The sequence below is a fragment of the Narcine bancroftii genome, chromosome 1 (genome assembly GCF_036971445.1).
Source record: "Narcine bancroftii isolate sNarBan1 chromosome 1, sNarBan1.hap1, whole genome shotgun sequence".
In the NCBI taxonomy this organism is placed as follows: domain Eukaryota; kingdom Metazoa; phylum Chordata; class Chondrichthyes; order Torpediniformes; family Narcinidae; genus Narcine; species Narcine bancroftii.
Window position 1 is genome coordinate 431,949,592 of NC_091469.1, and position 12,648 is coordinate 431,962,239.

General features: G+C 39.0%; 1 protein-coding gene across 6 annotated transcripts in view; it reads left to right on the plus strand.

Annotated features, from left to right (window-relative positions):
* LOC138751657 (triple functional domain protein) overlaps positions 1-12,648 on the plus strand; it is a 470,729-nt gene that overhangs the window by 421,149 nt on the left and 36,932 nt on the right. For all 6 annotated transcript variants that reach the window (XM_069914221.1, XM_069914224.1, XM_069914223.1 and 3 more), the window contains 2 exons: positions 10,324-10,486; positions 10,586-10,707. In XM_069914221.1, coding sequence (XP_069770322.1) covers positions 10,324-10,486; positions 10,586-10,707 — 285 coding nt within the window. The remainder of the gene's footprint in view (positions 1-10,323; positions 10,487-10,585; positions 10,708-12,648) is intronic.

Here is a 12,648-nt window from a genome sequence, read left to right on the forward strand (position 1 = left end):
GGCAAATCATAGATGGTAAAGAGTAACAGGAGAAAGCCAGGGATAAAGGGCAGTATGGCAGGGTATGATTAGTTGAGACTCACGTCCATTCAATATAATCATTATTGATTTTAATAATGGAATTGAACATCAAAATCCATCCACTTAAATACTGGCAGCATTATAAATGAGAAATAATATAACAGATATTGGACTGGAACTTGCTGAAGGCTGCCCAATGAACCTAAAAGAACAAATGGATAGTCACTGGTCCTCTACTGGGTCAAGTACCTTACCACTGGACCCATTGAGTGCTGCAGCTTGCCAGTGGACCAATGGAGAGCATATGGCTAACCGTTGGGCCCATGAAGAGTAAGTGATTACCCCTCTTGGTCTAAGGCAAGCCAGCAGCTAGCTGCATACTGAATTAAGAGCAAGATGCTCGCCACTTATTAGCCTCAGTGTGAATAGCAGCCTGTGTCCCCTGGAATCCCCTGGACTCTATTGACTTGGTATTGCTGGCTTAATTTGAAGGATAAACTTAGGCATGTATACTGTTTATTTTGTAGCAAGTCGCTACAGCAGAGAGTGGAAAAACAACACATACTCGATGTGGTAATAGACAAGGCTGGTTTATTGCACTCTGCCCCTGCTTATATAGGCCCAGTAGAAGAGATGTTAGCAGCGTTCCGGTCACTGATTGGTCAATGTTCCTGCTGCACCAGCAGTCAGCCAAGGAGAAAGGCCATTTTCCTGTGGAGGCCTTGTGCGATCGCCACATTTGATCGTCATTTTGTCTGTCAGGCTGCCTCCCAGGCCACTGCACTTTTTCTTTATTTAAAAGTATGTTTGTTTCACATTTTTTAAAAATGAGAACAGTCCTTTCTGGGTTGAAACGAAAAAATATTTGAACAAAACCTGTTGGAAATTTGGAACTTTTTACACAATTGATAGTGATGTTAGGTCACATGATAAATTTAAATTCTGAGATTGTGACCTTGTTAATGAAAGGAATAGACAGAAAAGAAGGATTATGTGGAATTGTATCATAATCGAGTTTAGGTTTCATTGGCACAATAAGTTTGAGAGAATCATTCCAATTCAAGGAACTAGTTGCTATTACCACATTCAACGATTGTGCATAGTACATTTTTTTCACCTTGTTCCCCTTTAAAATGCAATTTAACACACATTGTCTATGCTTATTTTTGCACCAAAAATGTGTCATCATCTTTTTCTGTGCTGAATTTCATCTGTCTAGTGTCTCCCATTCCATCAACCTGTCCATGTCTGTTAGTACCTACCTTGAACCTCCTTTTCATTAATACATAAATGTATAAGCAGTAGTGGTCCTTTGCTGCACCGAACACAGTTTCACTTCTTCAACCCAAATGTAAGCTTTCATAAAAACTTTTTCATGACTCTTAATTTAATGTTATATCTGCTTTGATATATTCCGCAATTTTGGAAACAAATTAAATATCTGATACAGTTTGTTTCCGATTATCTGAAATGCTTGAGACCAGACATTTTTTAGTTAACCCGGTTTTTCAGATAACTGAGAAATGGCTTTAAGCAGCCCTGTAGCATCAGTAGAATACTTGTATCAGCTGCCATCAATCCACAACACCTCCCCTCTGCTGTGGCCGATCTGCCAGGGAGCCCAAAGTACTCACTCCTGCCACCGCCACCGAGCCCTGACACCTCCCCACCACCGTCGCCTATCCTGCCTGGGAGCCCAAGGTGCCCACTCCTGCCTGGGAAGCCACTCTCCTTGATGATGATGCCAGGACAGTGGAAAACCAAGTACAGTGGAGGGTAAAGAAGAAATGGAAAGAGGGGAGGGAGTTACCTGAAATGAGGACAATCTCCCCATGTGCTGCATGACCCGCCGACTTGCTCCAGACACTCATTGATGGCTCGAGATTCCAGCCTGCTTCTCTGAGCCAGCATCCAGCCATTCAGCGTCTGTCTTCCTGGCTAGTTCTGAGTTCTGTTGTTACCAAATTGGCGCTAACAGCGTGTCAGGGCCCCACATGAGCATGTCAGGTGCAATTTTTTTTTCCAACTTGTTGCCACCAAAGAAATTTTTGGATAACTGAGATTTTCGATTAAGTGGTTTTTTGATAATCAGAAACATACTGTATCTAAAATGCCTTTTGGGTAATACTCAACAAATCAATCATATTTACCCGTCCACCCTTTCTGTTTCCTCATTAAAAACAAGTCAGTGATGATCCATTAGCTATTATAAAGACATAGATGGATAGTGTCCCAGAATGGGAGTTAAAGTTCCAATGTCCCTGATATTTCAACATTGAAGAATTAATTCAGGCAATAGTGGGAAATATCATTGACCCAGAAGAATCAGAATGAATGGAAATGAGCATTATCAAAGAATAATAAACATCTTGGGAATAGTTCCTTCACCTTTTGGGCATTCCCTGCTTGGTGTAAATGACCTGACCCAAACTTCATGGGTTGGACTTTCTATATCAGATTTGGTTTATGTGCTGAAGTATTGGAGATGAGAATGTGCCTTGCAAACACAGCAGATTTCTTTATCCATGTAAAGATGATCTACTTAATGCATTGGCTCTTAAATGGAGTGTTAACGGTGATAGAATCATAGAGCTGCAGGATACAGCACTGATACAGGCCTTTTGGCCCAATTCATCAAAGCTAACCAGGCTAAAGTGAATTGGGAAATTGGAATTATTTGGCACTAGAAAACAATATTTAAATAAAGTGTTCATAGCATTTCAATGAATATAATATACAGTATTCCAAAGTCACTGTGGGAAAAATGACCATCCATGCCCAAGGATGGTTATTGGATTAAAATAAGAGTAATGAATGGAATGTCTGAGGACTGGGAGAATTTTAGGAATTAGCAATGAATGGCTAGAAGATTCAGATAAAAATCAGATCATTTTTAAAAATGTTTTATTTATTAAGACACAAAAACTCAAAACTATATACTTTACATACATAAATTCATATTTTCTTTTCCATTTTCTCCCCATCCCTTCTCCCTCTCCTCCCTCCAAAAATTAAACACAAAAAATGAAAAAATGGGTGTCATCTGGTTATTATCCAATTTTTATTGACATATATATATATTACATTCAGTAACATACATTATATTATCCCTTTAAGAGTTGGAGGTTTGAATCTGGGGATCACCAATGAACTTTATATATGGTTCCCAGATATTTTTAAAATGTCCAAAATTATCTGTTAAATATAGGTAATTTTTTTTCTAATGGAATATAGCTATCTATTTCTATATACTAGCACTGTATTTTCAAAGATGTTTCCATTTTACAAGTTGTCGGTATACATTTTTTTGCTACTACTAAAGCAATCATAATAAATTGTTCATAAAGTCTATCCAATTTTAACTGTGTCTTTATCATTTATATTACTCAATAGAATTTTTTTTTAGATCTTTAGGTCTTTTATTTTTAGTTAATTTGATTTAATATTAGATTCAATTCATCCCAGAAAAATTTTACTTTTCCGTCTGTCCAAATTGTATCAATTTCTAGTTTACAACGCAAACACTTATCTGATAATGTGGGATTCCATTCTTTTAATTTTTGAGGTGTAATATATAATCAATGTAAAAATTATATTGTATCATACGATACAGAGTATTTATTGTATTTATTATACCATTACATAATTTAGACCAAGTTTCATTTTTTATCTGTATATTTAAATCCTCTTTCAAATGTTGTTTTGATTTGTACATTTGTTTTTTTTTTTCATTTTTATTATTTTGTAATTTAATATAACTATTTGTAATAAATGTTTTAACTACAGGTACACAATCCTTTATCCGGACATTTAAATTCCGGAAAGCTTCAAAATCTGGCAAATGGGGAGAGAGATGGCAGCGTGAGTCAGGCAGGCAAGGGGGAGAGACCGGCAGCACGAGTCAGACAGGCGAGGGGGAGAGGCCAGCAGTGCGAGTCGGGCAGGCGAGAGACTGGCAGTGCGAGTCGGGCTGGCAAGGGGGAGAGACTGGCAGTGCGAGTCGGGCCAGCGAGGGGAAAAGACCAGCAGCACGAGTCGGGCGGGCAGGAAACCAGCAGTGTGAAATTCGAACACACTGTCCCCCAAGGGTTCCAGATAAAGGATTGTGTACCTGTAATGTGTCTGTAATTATATATTCAAAACAGTTTGACTCAGGTAGCCTTAAACTTGTTCCTATCTTCTCCTTTAAATATGTTTTTAATTGATAATAATAAAATATGTCATTTGATTTTTCATATTTTTCAATTGATCAAATGTCATTAAAATATTACCCAAAAAAACAATATTTTATTCTTTTAATTCCTTTTCTTGTCCATTCATTAAAAAATTTATTGTTCATTGTAAATGGATTTAATTGATTTTTCTTTAACAACATGTTTGATAGTCGATAGTTTACCATCTCTCTTTCCAAAAGTATATTACTCCATATTTTTTAATATATGATGTAATATTGGTGTATTTTTATTCCTTACTAATTTCTTGTTCCATTTATAAATTATATGTTCAGAAATATTCTCTTCTAATTTATCTCACTCTATCTTGAGCCAAGCCATTTTTTTACCTAATTGATAGAAGTTTGACAAATTTTAATTGAGCTGCCTTATAGTAATTTTTAAAATTTGGTAGCTACAAATCCCCTTGTTTATATGACCATGTTAACTTGTCCAAAGCCACTCTTGATTTCTTACTCTTCCATAGAAATTTTCATGTTAATTTATTCAGTTTTTGAAAAAATTTCCTGATAAGGGAATAGGTAACTATTGAAAAAAATTTTGTAATCTCAGAAATACTTTCATTTTTATATAGTTTCCCCTCCCTATCAGAGTTATAGATAAGTCTTTCCATTTTTCTAGATAATCTTGGATCTTTTTTAATAGTGGTTGATAGTTTAATTTAAACAGATGATTTAAATTATTGTCTATTCTAATACCTAGATAACATATTGCCTGTGTCTGCCATTTAAAAGGAGATTCCTGTATAATCAGCTGTGTTCATTGGCATTACTTCACTTATATCAGTGTTAACTTAATATCCTGATACTGCACTGTATTCTTTCAATTTAGTATGTTACATTTTGATTGACTTTTCAGGTTATGTTATGCAATAATATCATCATCAAATAGGCTAATTTTAAATTCTTCATCATTTATTTTTATTCCCTTTATTGTTTTATCTGATCTTATCAATTCTGCTAATGGTTTTATAGCTAAAACAAAAAGGGACGGTGATAGTAGACATCCCTGTCTAGTTAACCTATTTAATAAGCAATCAGATAAATATGAGAGTAAACTAGCAAAACACAAAATAAATAGAGCTTTTTACTATGTAAAAAGAAAATGACAATAATAAATGAGTCATATAGATTCAATATGTTCAGAAATTATAACAGAGAATAATGAAATAAACAGTTGAATGCATAATAAATGTAGTGTAGACCCAGAGTCCAGTGATAAATGGGGAACTTGAAGTAATTAATACTCCCAATGGAAAAGGTCTAAAGAAATTAAAAGGAAGCAAATACATCTTTGGACTGGATAATCTCAGCAGTTGGATTCTAAAATAGATGACAGCAGTCAATGAGGGGGTACTTGTGCAGCCACAGTAGAATGAAAGTCGCAATATATTATTCAAAAAACGATGGAAAGAGAAAATCAGTTTAAGTTTATTGTCATCTGATGGTACAAGTACAACCCAACAAAACACATTTCCGGTCTCAGTGCAAAATACAAAGGCACACAACCAGGCATAACGCACATACAGACAAATAACACATATACAGGACAAGTATTTTAACTCTACAAATAAATAAATATTGTTTCATGTATATGAGAATCCCAGGTGGTTAGTGTGAGCAAGTCCTATGGTCGTTCAGCATTCTCACTGCCCATGGGAAGAAGCTGCTCCTCAGCTGGTGGTGCTGGCTCTGATACTCCTGTATCTCTTCCCAAACAAGAGCAGCTGATCGATGCTGTGTGCAAGGTGAAAGCAGCCTTCAGCGATTTTGCTTGCCTTCTTCAGACAACGATCCCTGTAGATCATGTTCATGGAGGGGAGGGAGACTCAGTGGTTCTCTTTTCCACTCTTATGATCCTGTGGCTAGTACTCTGATGGATTTCTCTGCAGCAACCATACCACACAGTGATGCAACTGGCCAGGATGCACTCGATAAAATAGAAGGTTGACATAATGGTGGCCGGTAGCCTTACCCGCTTCAGTCTTCTCAGGAAGTGCAGTCACTGTTGCACCTTCCTGACAAGTGAGGAGATGTTGAGTGTCCACGATAAGTCACTGGTTAAGTGAACACTTAGGGTACAATTGTGTGTGGGGGGGGGGGGGGGTTTAAAATTAATGGATTTTAAAAAATATTATTGGGCAGCCCAGGCAAGGTTTATTGCCTCACTATTTGAGGGGTGGGGGGGGGACCCCCCATTCCTGTGCACAAATTGGACTAGATGCAATAGGTTAAAAGATGGCAGGAGAATTTATAACAAATGGGGCACTAAATTAACTTAAAAGAAAGCAGATAACCTCATACTAAAGCGTATTCCTCAGATATGACAAAAAAAAATCAATATATTGGATGGGAGCCTTTGACCAAGAACAAGCTTCATACCCTTGACTCTGGGTAATAAGATCTTGGACACCTGGTGCCAAAAGATGTATTGAGGACTCTTACAAAGGCGGCTTATTGTCATTCAAGCAGTTGAGAAACAAATATAGTCGGTCTAATAGGAACTTCTTCGGCTATCTGCAAATAAGATATTTTTGAAGGGAAAAACTAGGTCCATCTATGACCCTGCCTAGGTCTAGTAATGTGGAGATTCTAATTCGACAAGGGAATATGTGTAAATTTATTTCTTGAATATATTACATCTTCCAAAGTGAGGGCCCAACGCCTGGCTTACACAGGTCGAAGAAGAGATGGGAGTCGGATTTAGGGACAATCAATGAAGAGTGGTGGCAAGACCTGTGTTTGGTCAGTGTGACTTGGGTCATTAAAACCAATATAACCTGTACCAGCTGTAACTCACACCACAAAAATTACATAACTCAAAGCCTGAAATTTCAGAAATGTGCTTTAAGTGTGGTGTGGCGATTGGAACCTTTGTCCACTCCACCTGGCTATGTACAAAGGTGAGACCCTTCTGAGAAGACCTAGGGGACATTCTGAAAAAAAATACAAATGTGGATTTTCCACAAGATCTGGAGATGTACCTTTTGGGAGATGTTGGAAACGTGAGTTTTAGATGATCCAAATATCAAATTCAGTTTGTGAAGGCCACCTTGGTGGTAGCTAGGAAGTATTTAGCGGTCACGTGGAAGTCTGACTCCCAATTAAATACCATAAGATGGAATATGGAAATGCAGAATTGCATTCCCCTGGAGAAAATCACTTACAATCTAAGGGGGAAACATGACGCATTCGTTAAACTGTGGCAACCATATCTGAAATACATGGGCATGTAGATTGACTAGCTCCCCCTCCCCATGAAATATGGATATTATAAAAATCTGTCCCAGTAGGGAAAGGAATGGGGTTAAGGAAATGGAACAGGGCACAGGTGTCATGCGTGTTTTCTTTTTAGCCTTTTTTAAAATTTGTTTTATTTTAGTTTTCCTTTTATTCCTTACTTGTGTTATTTGGTGAATTAGGTTATTCTTTTTTTTAGGTTTTGGTGGGGGCTCTGTATTTATTGGTATTAGTATAATGTATGATTGGTATAGTTATATGTTTGGGGGCAAGGGAGGAGGGGGGAATAAAATACAGACTCTGTATGTTCCATGAATGTTGAAAAAGATTGTATTGATTGTTGGAATTACTTTGAGTCTGTAAAAAAAAATCAAAATAAAGTATTCAAAAAAGTGAACTCTGAGGAACTTGGTGCACTCCACTCTCTACTACAGAGTTCTTTATATGTAGTGGAGGAAGGTTGTTCCTGGTTATCTTGAAGTCCACGATCATCTCCTTTGCTTGTCCATGTTGAGAATCAGTTTGTTACTCTCGCACCATTTCATGAGATTTTCCACCTCTAATTCAACATCATTTGTTCTAACAATGTTGGATTTTTTATTGACATTATAAAAAAGGTGCAAATAAACTTAATTATGCACTCATTTATGAAAAAACAATTAAGAATGTGATAGGACACAGTGCAGACCTTTGGCCCACAATGTTTTGCCAACCTATTCAACTATCTAAACAATCCCTACCTCACATTTTTCTTGCATCCATGTGCCTAAGAGTCTTTTAAATGTCCCTTTTGTACCAACCTCCAACACCACACCTAGCAATTCATTCCAGATGACCACTACTGTCTGTGCAAATAAAGAATTACCCCCTGACTTCTCAACTTTTGTTCCTTCTCCTTATACTCCTAATAGTAGTATTTGCTACTATTTCCCCAGACACCCTGGCTGTCCCCTCTATGCCTCTCATTGTCTTGTAGATCTCTATTAAGTCAGCTCTCCTCCTTCTTCACTCCAAAGAGAAAAGGCCTTTAACCCTACCTCATAATTCACATTCTCCAATCCAGGCAACATTCTGGTAAATCTCTTCTACACCCTCACCCTCTCATTACTTCCTGCAATGAGGCAACCAGAACTGAACAAGTGAACATAACATTCCAAGTGTGGTCTAACCAGAGTTTTATAGAACTGTAATACCTCATGGCTCTTCAACTCAATTCCCCAATTAATGGCAGCCAGCATACCATAAGCCCTCTAAGCTAACCTGTCAACCTGGAACACAAATCTATGGATTTTGAAACCTCATGTTCCATACCTTTTTGTGTTGAATGTGAGTAACTTCAAAAGGAGTTGAGTCCTATGGTCCAAATGACCAAATGCTTTGCTGGTTTGTGATCAGTGACCAAGATGTGTCTGCTACGTTGCAGACTGGGTCAACAGTGTAAGCTATCTTTGGCCATATTAACTAATGGTGTTTGGAACATCAGAATTTTGTCGTGATAAGAAGTGTACAATGCAAGTTGCATTTTAAATCTTGGTGTTGCCACATTAGAATGAATCATTATGCTATTTACACCCACAAAACTTTAGCCAGTTTTCATATTTTATTGTCCATCCATATCTTTCTGAAATTTCATATACAGTGAATCCCTCTATCTTCCTCCTATACCACTTCACTCTCATCCAGTGACATTGCATCACACTTGCTTGGTTCCCATATCCTGTAGTCTCTTGCTGGACCATCTCCTTTGCTGTCCTCAAGTTTCTGTCCTTGAGGCCACTTATCTGCATATTTCTCCTTGGAAAGATCATTTAAAACAAAGCATCAGTTTTCACCATGGTGAAATACAATATTGAGTAAATACCAAACTTTTAGAAGTCACATCATTCCATCAAATGTTTAATTGAGTTCCAATCTTGCTGAGTTGGATATCAGAGATCTCGTGGTGTTGTGTTATAGACAATGGACATTATCCTTGGTGTCCTGGTCAATAGTTAAGTCCTTCCCCAAATGAGTTGCTCTTGATTAAGTGTTGGTCAATGATCATAATTATGTGTAGGTTGGTGTCAATTTTTGTTTGACATCACTGCTCAGATTGGTATTGGTAATTTTGGAGTGCTAAAATCCTTATTGGAGTGTAAATTTTTGGCATTATATATCTTGAGTCCTGGCATCAAATAGCAAAGTAAATGTGAATTCTGCTTTTTTGTCATTTTGCCATCTTAAAATCATCTCTGAGCAAGAGATGTAGTTGTGTAAAGTAAAATCTCTTTTCTGGTTTATTGCTAATTTCATTCTAATTTCGCTAATCTGAATATATCCAGGTTCTGGCAAACGTTGAATATTTCAAAATAAGGGATCTTCCATTAAAATAGATAAAGAGAAGATTTTTCTCTAAAGCTCATGTGTATTTAGAATTCTGTGTCCGAGAGAGCTCCAAAAGATGCGCCTTAGAACTATTAAATACGCCTAGAACTATTAAAGGCTGAAACAGCTTTTTTTAGACAAAATGGAGGCAAGGATTAGGGGAACAAGCAAGAATTGAAGTTGACTCCAAGATCATATCACCCATGATTTTACTAATTGATAGAGCAGTCTATTTATGACATTCATATCATATGACATTCTCCAATTTCTCCCTGTAATATCTGTGTTATTCCTTTGACATTCAATACTGTGCTTCAACTCTTGTTCTGATGCACAATTTTCAAATTTCATATTTATTGTCAGAGAACATACGTGATATCACATACAATCCTGACATTCTGGAAAAAAAATTGGTTTGTGTCTGCAGTGCAAGCATACCTAATTCTGTCATTACCTCTTTCGCCCAGTTCCCCCTGAGTTCATCAACCCACTGACAGATATATCCTGTGAGATTGGTGAGACGGCTACTCTGAAATGCAAAGTCTGTGGTCGTCCCAAAGCTATGATAACGTGGAAGGCCCCAGATCACAGCACTTTGTGTAGTGACGGTCGTAACAGTATTATATACAGGTAAGGGCCAGGTTTTTTTATGAGGAGAATTTTATTTGTGTCTCAAATTATTAATGCCTCAAATAATGTGTTAATTGTGTTGTATGATGGTCATTACAGTGATTCTGGTGAAGCTACCCTTAAAATATTGAATGTGACCACTGATGATGATGGTACTTATACGTGTAGAGCTGTAAATGATGTGGGATCAGCTTCATCTTCTGCAATTCTACGAGTTCTAGGTAAGATTTTTGACAACTCGCGTTGATGCAATTGAACCTATTTAAATTATTTTCCATTAGGATTTGATAACATTTATTACTGTCTTTTCAGAAGATGCCATTTGAAAATCTTTTCCAGTAGCTTTCTTCAAGATATCCCAAAAATTATATTGTCAAGATGCAATTTATTGTCATGTAATAAGTGTCATATGATACGAAATTGCCTTTGTCTGCTGTAAGGCAGACAGATGTGCCATTGGCAGAAATTGCCTAAAGTGCCTCTTACAATCAGAGAAAGAGAAGCAAAAGATAGTTCCCCCCCCACCCCCCACCCCCCACCCCAGTCTGTGGATTCACCTCCAGTGCTCCTGCAGGCACAGAGTCCAGTCCAATCCATCAGCAACCCGACCTCCAAATCCATGCGGTTAGGAGCCCTTCAGCGCCCTCAACACCCTCTCGCATCCCGATTCAATACCTGGTACCTCCTCAGCTAGACTCTGCACTCTGCAGCTTGGAGCGAGTCCTTTGACTGCAGCCTCCATCCCTATAGGTTTCTCACCTCGAGTCACCAGCAACACGCATGTGTGGGTCCTTCAGACACAGAATCCGTCATTGGTCTACCACCTTGGTCACCATCCTGTGGGTCATCTGCTCTGCTGCTGCTTCTCAAATAGATGGTGTTCTCCCCATTTTCTGTTGCTGTGCGTCACTCCTCCCCAGGTCTGTATCCCCTTGTGGCTGCTGCCGACCATAGGCGCTGCCAACTTGGGCGCAGATCCCACAGTCATGGGATTTTAAATAAAATGATCATTGTTTTCACTGTTTATCTGAATGAGTGAGACGTTTGAGTGGAGCCAGGGAAGAGGGACACAAGTCCATCAAATCATCAAACACATTGAGGTTGTACTTGCAGATATATAATGTGTGCCTGTTTAATGTCTCCCTCTGGAGGCAGTCAAAAATAAATTCCTGAACAGACCCATATAAATTCAAATATGATTTCAGATTTATTGTCAGAGAATATGCATGATATCACATACAACCATGACTTTGTTGTTTAGGTGTCTGATGATAAAGAGATATCAACTATTCCTGAACCTGGTGGTACGCATCTTGTAGCACCTATACTTCTTTCCCGATGGCAGCAGCAAGAAGATAGCATTTCCTGGGTAGTGGGATCCTTGATGATTGCTGAGTTCTGTGTAGATTTTCTCAATGGTGGGGAGAGTTTTGCCTGTTATGTACTGGGCTGTGTCCACTTCATTTTGCAGAGCTTTCTGTTCAGAGGTATTGGTACCCCATATAAGGTCGTGATTAAGCCAATCAGCACACTTTCCACTACACAGCTCGAGAAGGCCTGATTTAAATAGAGCAGCACTAACGTAGCAGTGCTGCTGTGGTGCAGACCCATGCGGAGCTAGGAAGCGGAATTGCTCCGCTCCTATGAGGTCCAGCCACCTAGTTGACTTCCGTTGGCTCCAAACGGGCTTTGAACAGCCCGTTGAGAGAGCCAATGGGGGTTTTTATTTGAAATCGCGCGACCACGGGTCTGCGCCCAAGATGACGGCCCCTATTAATAGGAAGCAGCCACGTGGGGCTGCCGACTCCGGGGAAGCCGAGGACTGGAGCAGGGCACCAGAGGACGGGAAGATCAAGCACCATCTAGGAGGGAGAAATAGAGAAGACGACTCGCAGGGACGGTGAGCATGGCAGTGGACCAGTGAGGGGGACTCTGCAGCTGAGGACTAGCGCATGCAGCAGGCTGCTGGTGACTCGAGGCGAGGAACACGTGGAAACTGTGGGCTGCTGGAGACTAGCCCAAGCTGGCTGGAGGGGTACCAGGTTTTGGAACCGGGATGCAAGGTGGTGCCGAGGGCGCTGAAGGATTCCAGACCATATCGGAGGTTCAGGTTGCCAATGTTTTAGGTTGGATTCTGTGTGCCTGCGGGGTCTGCGGAAGCA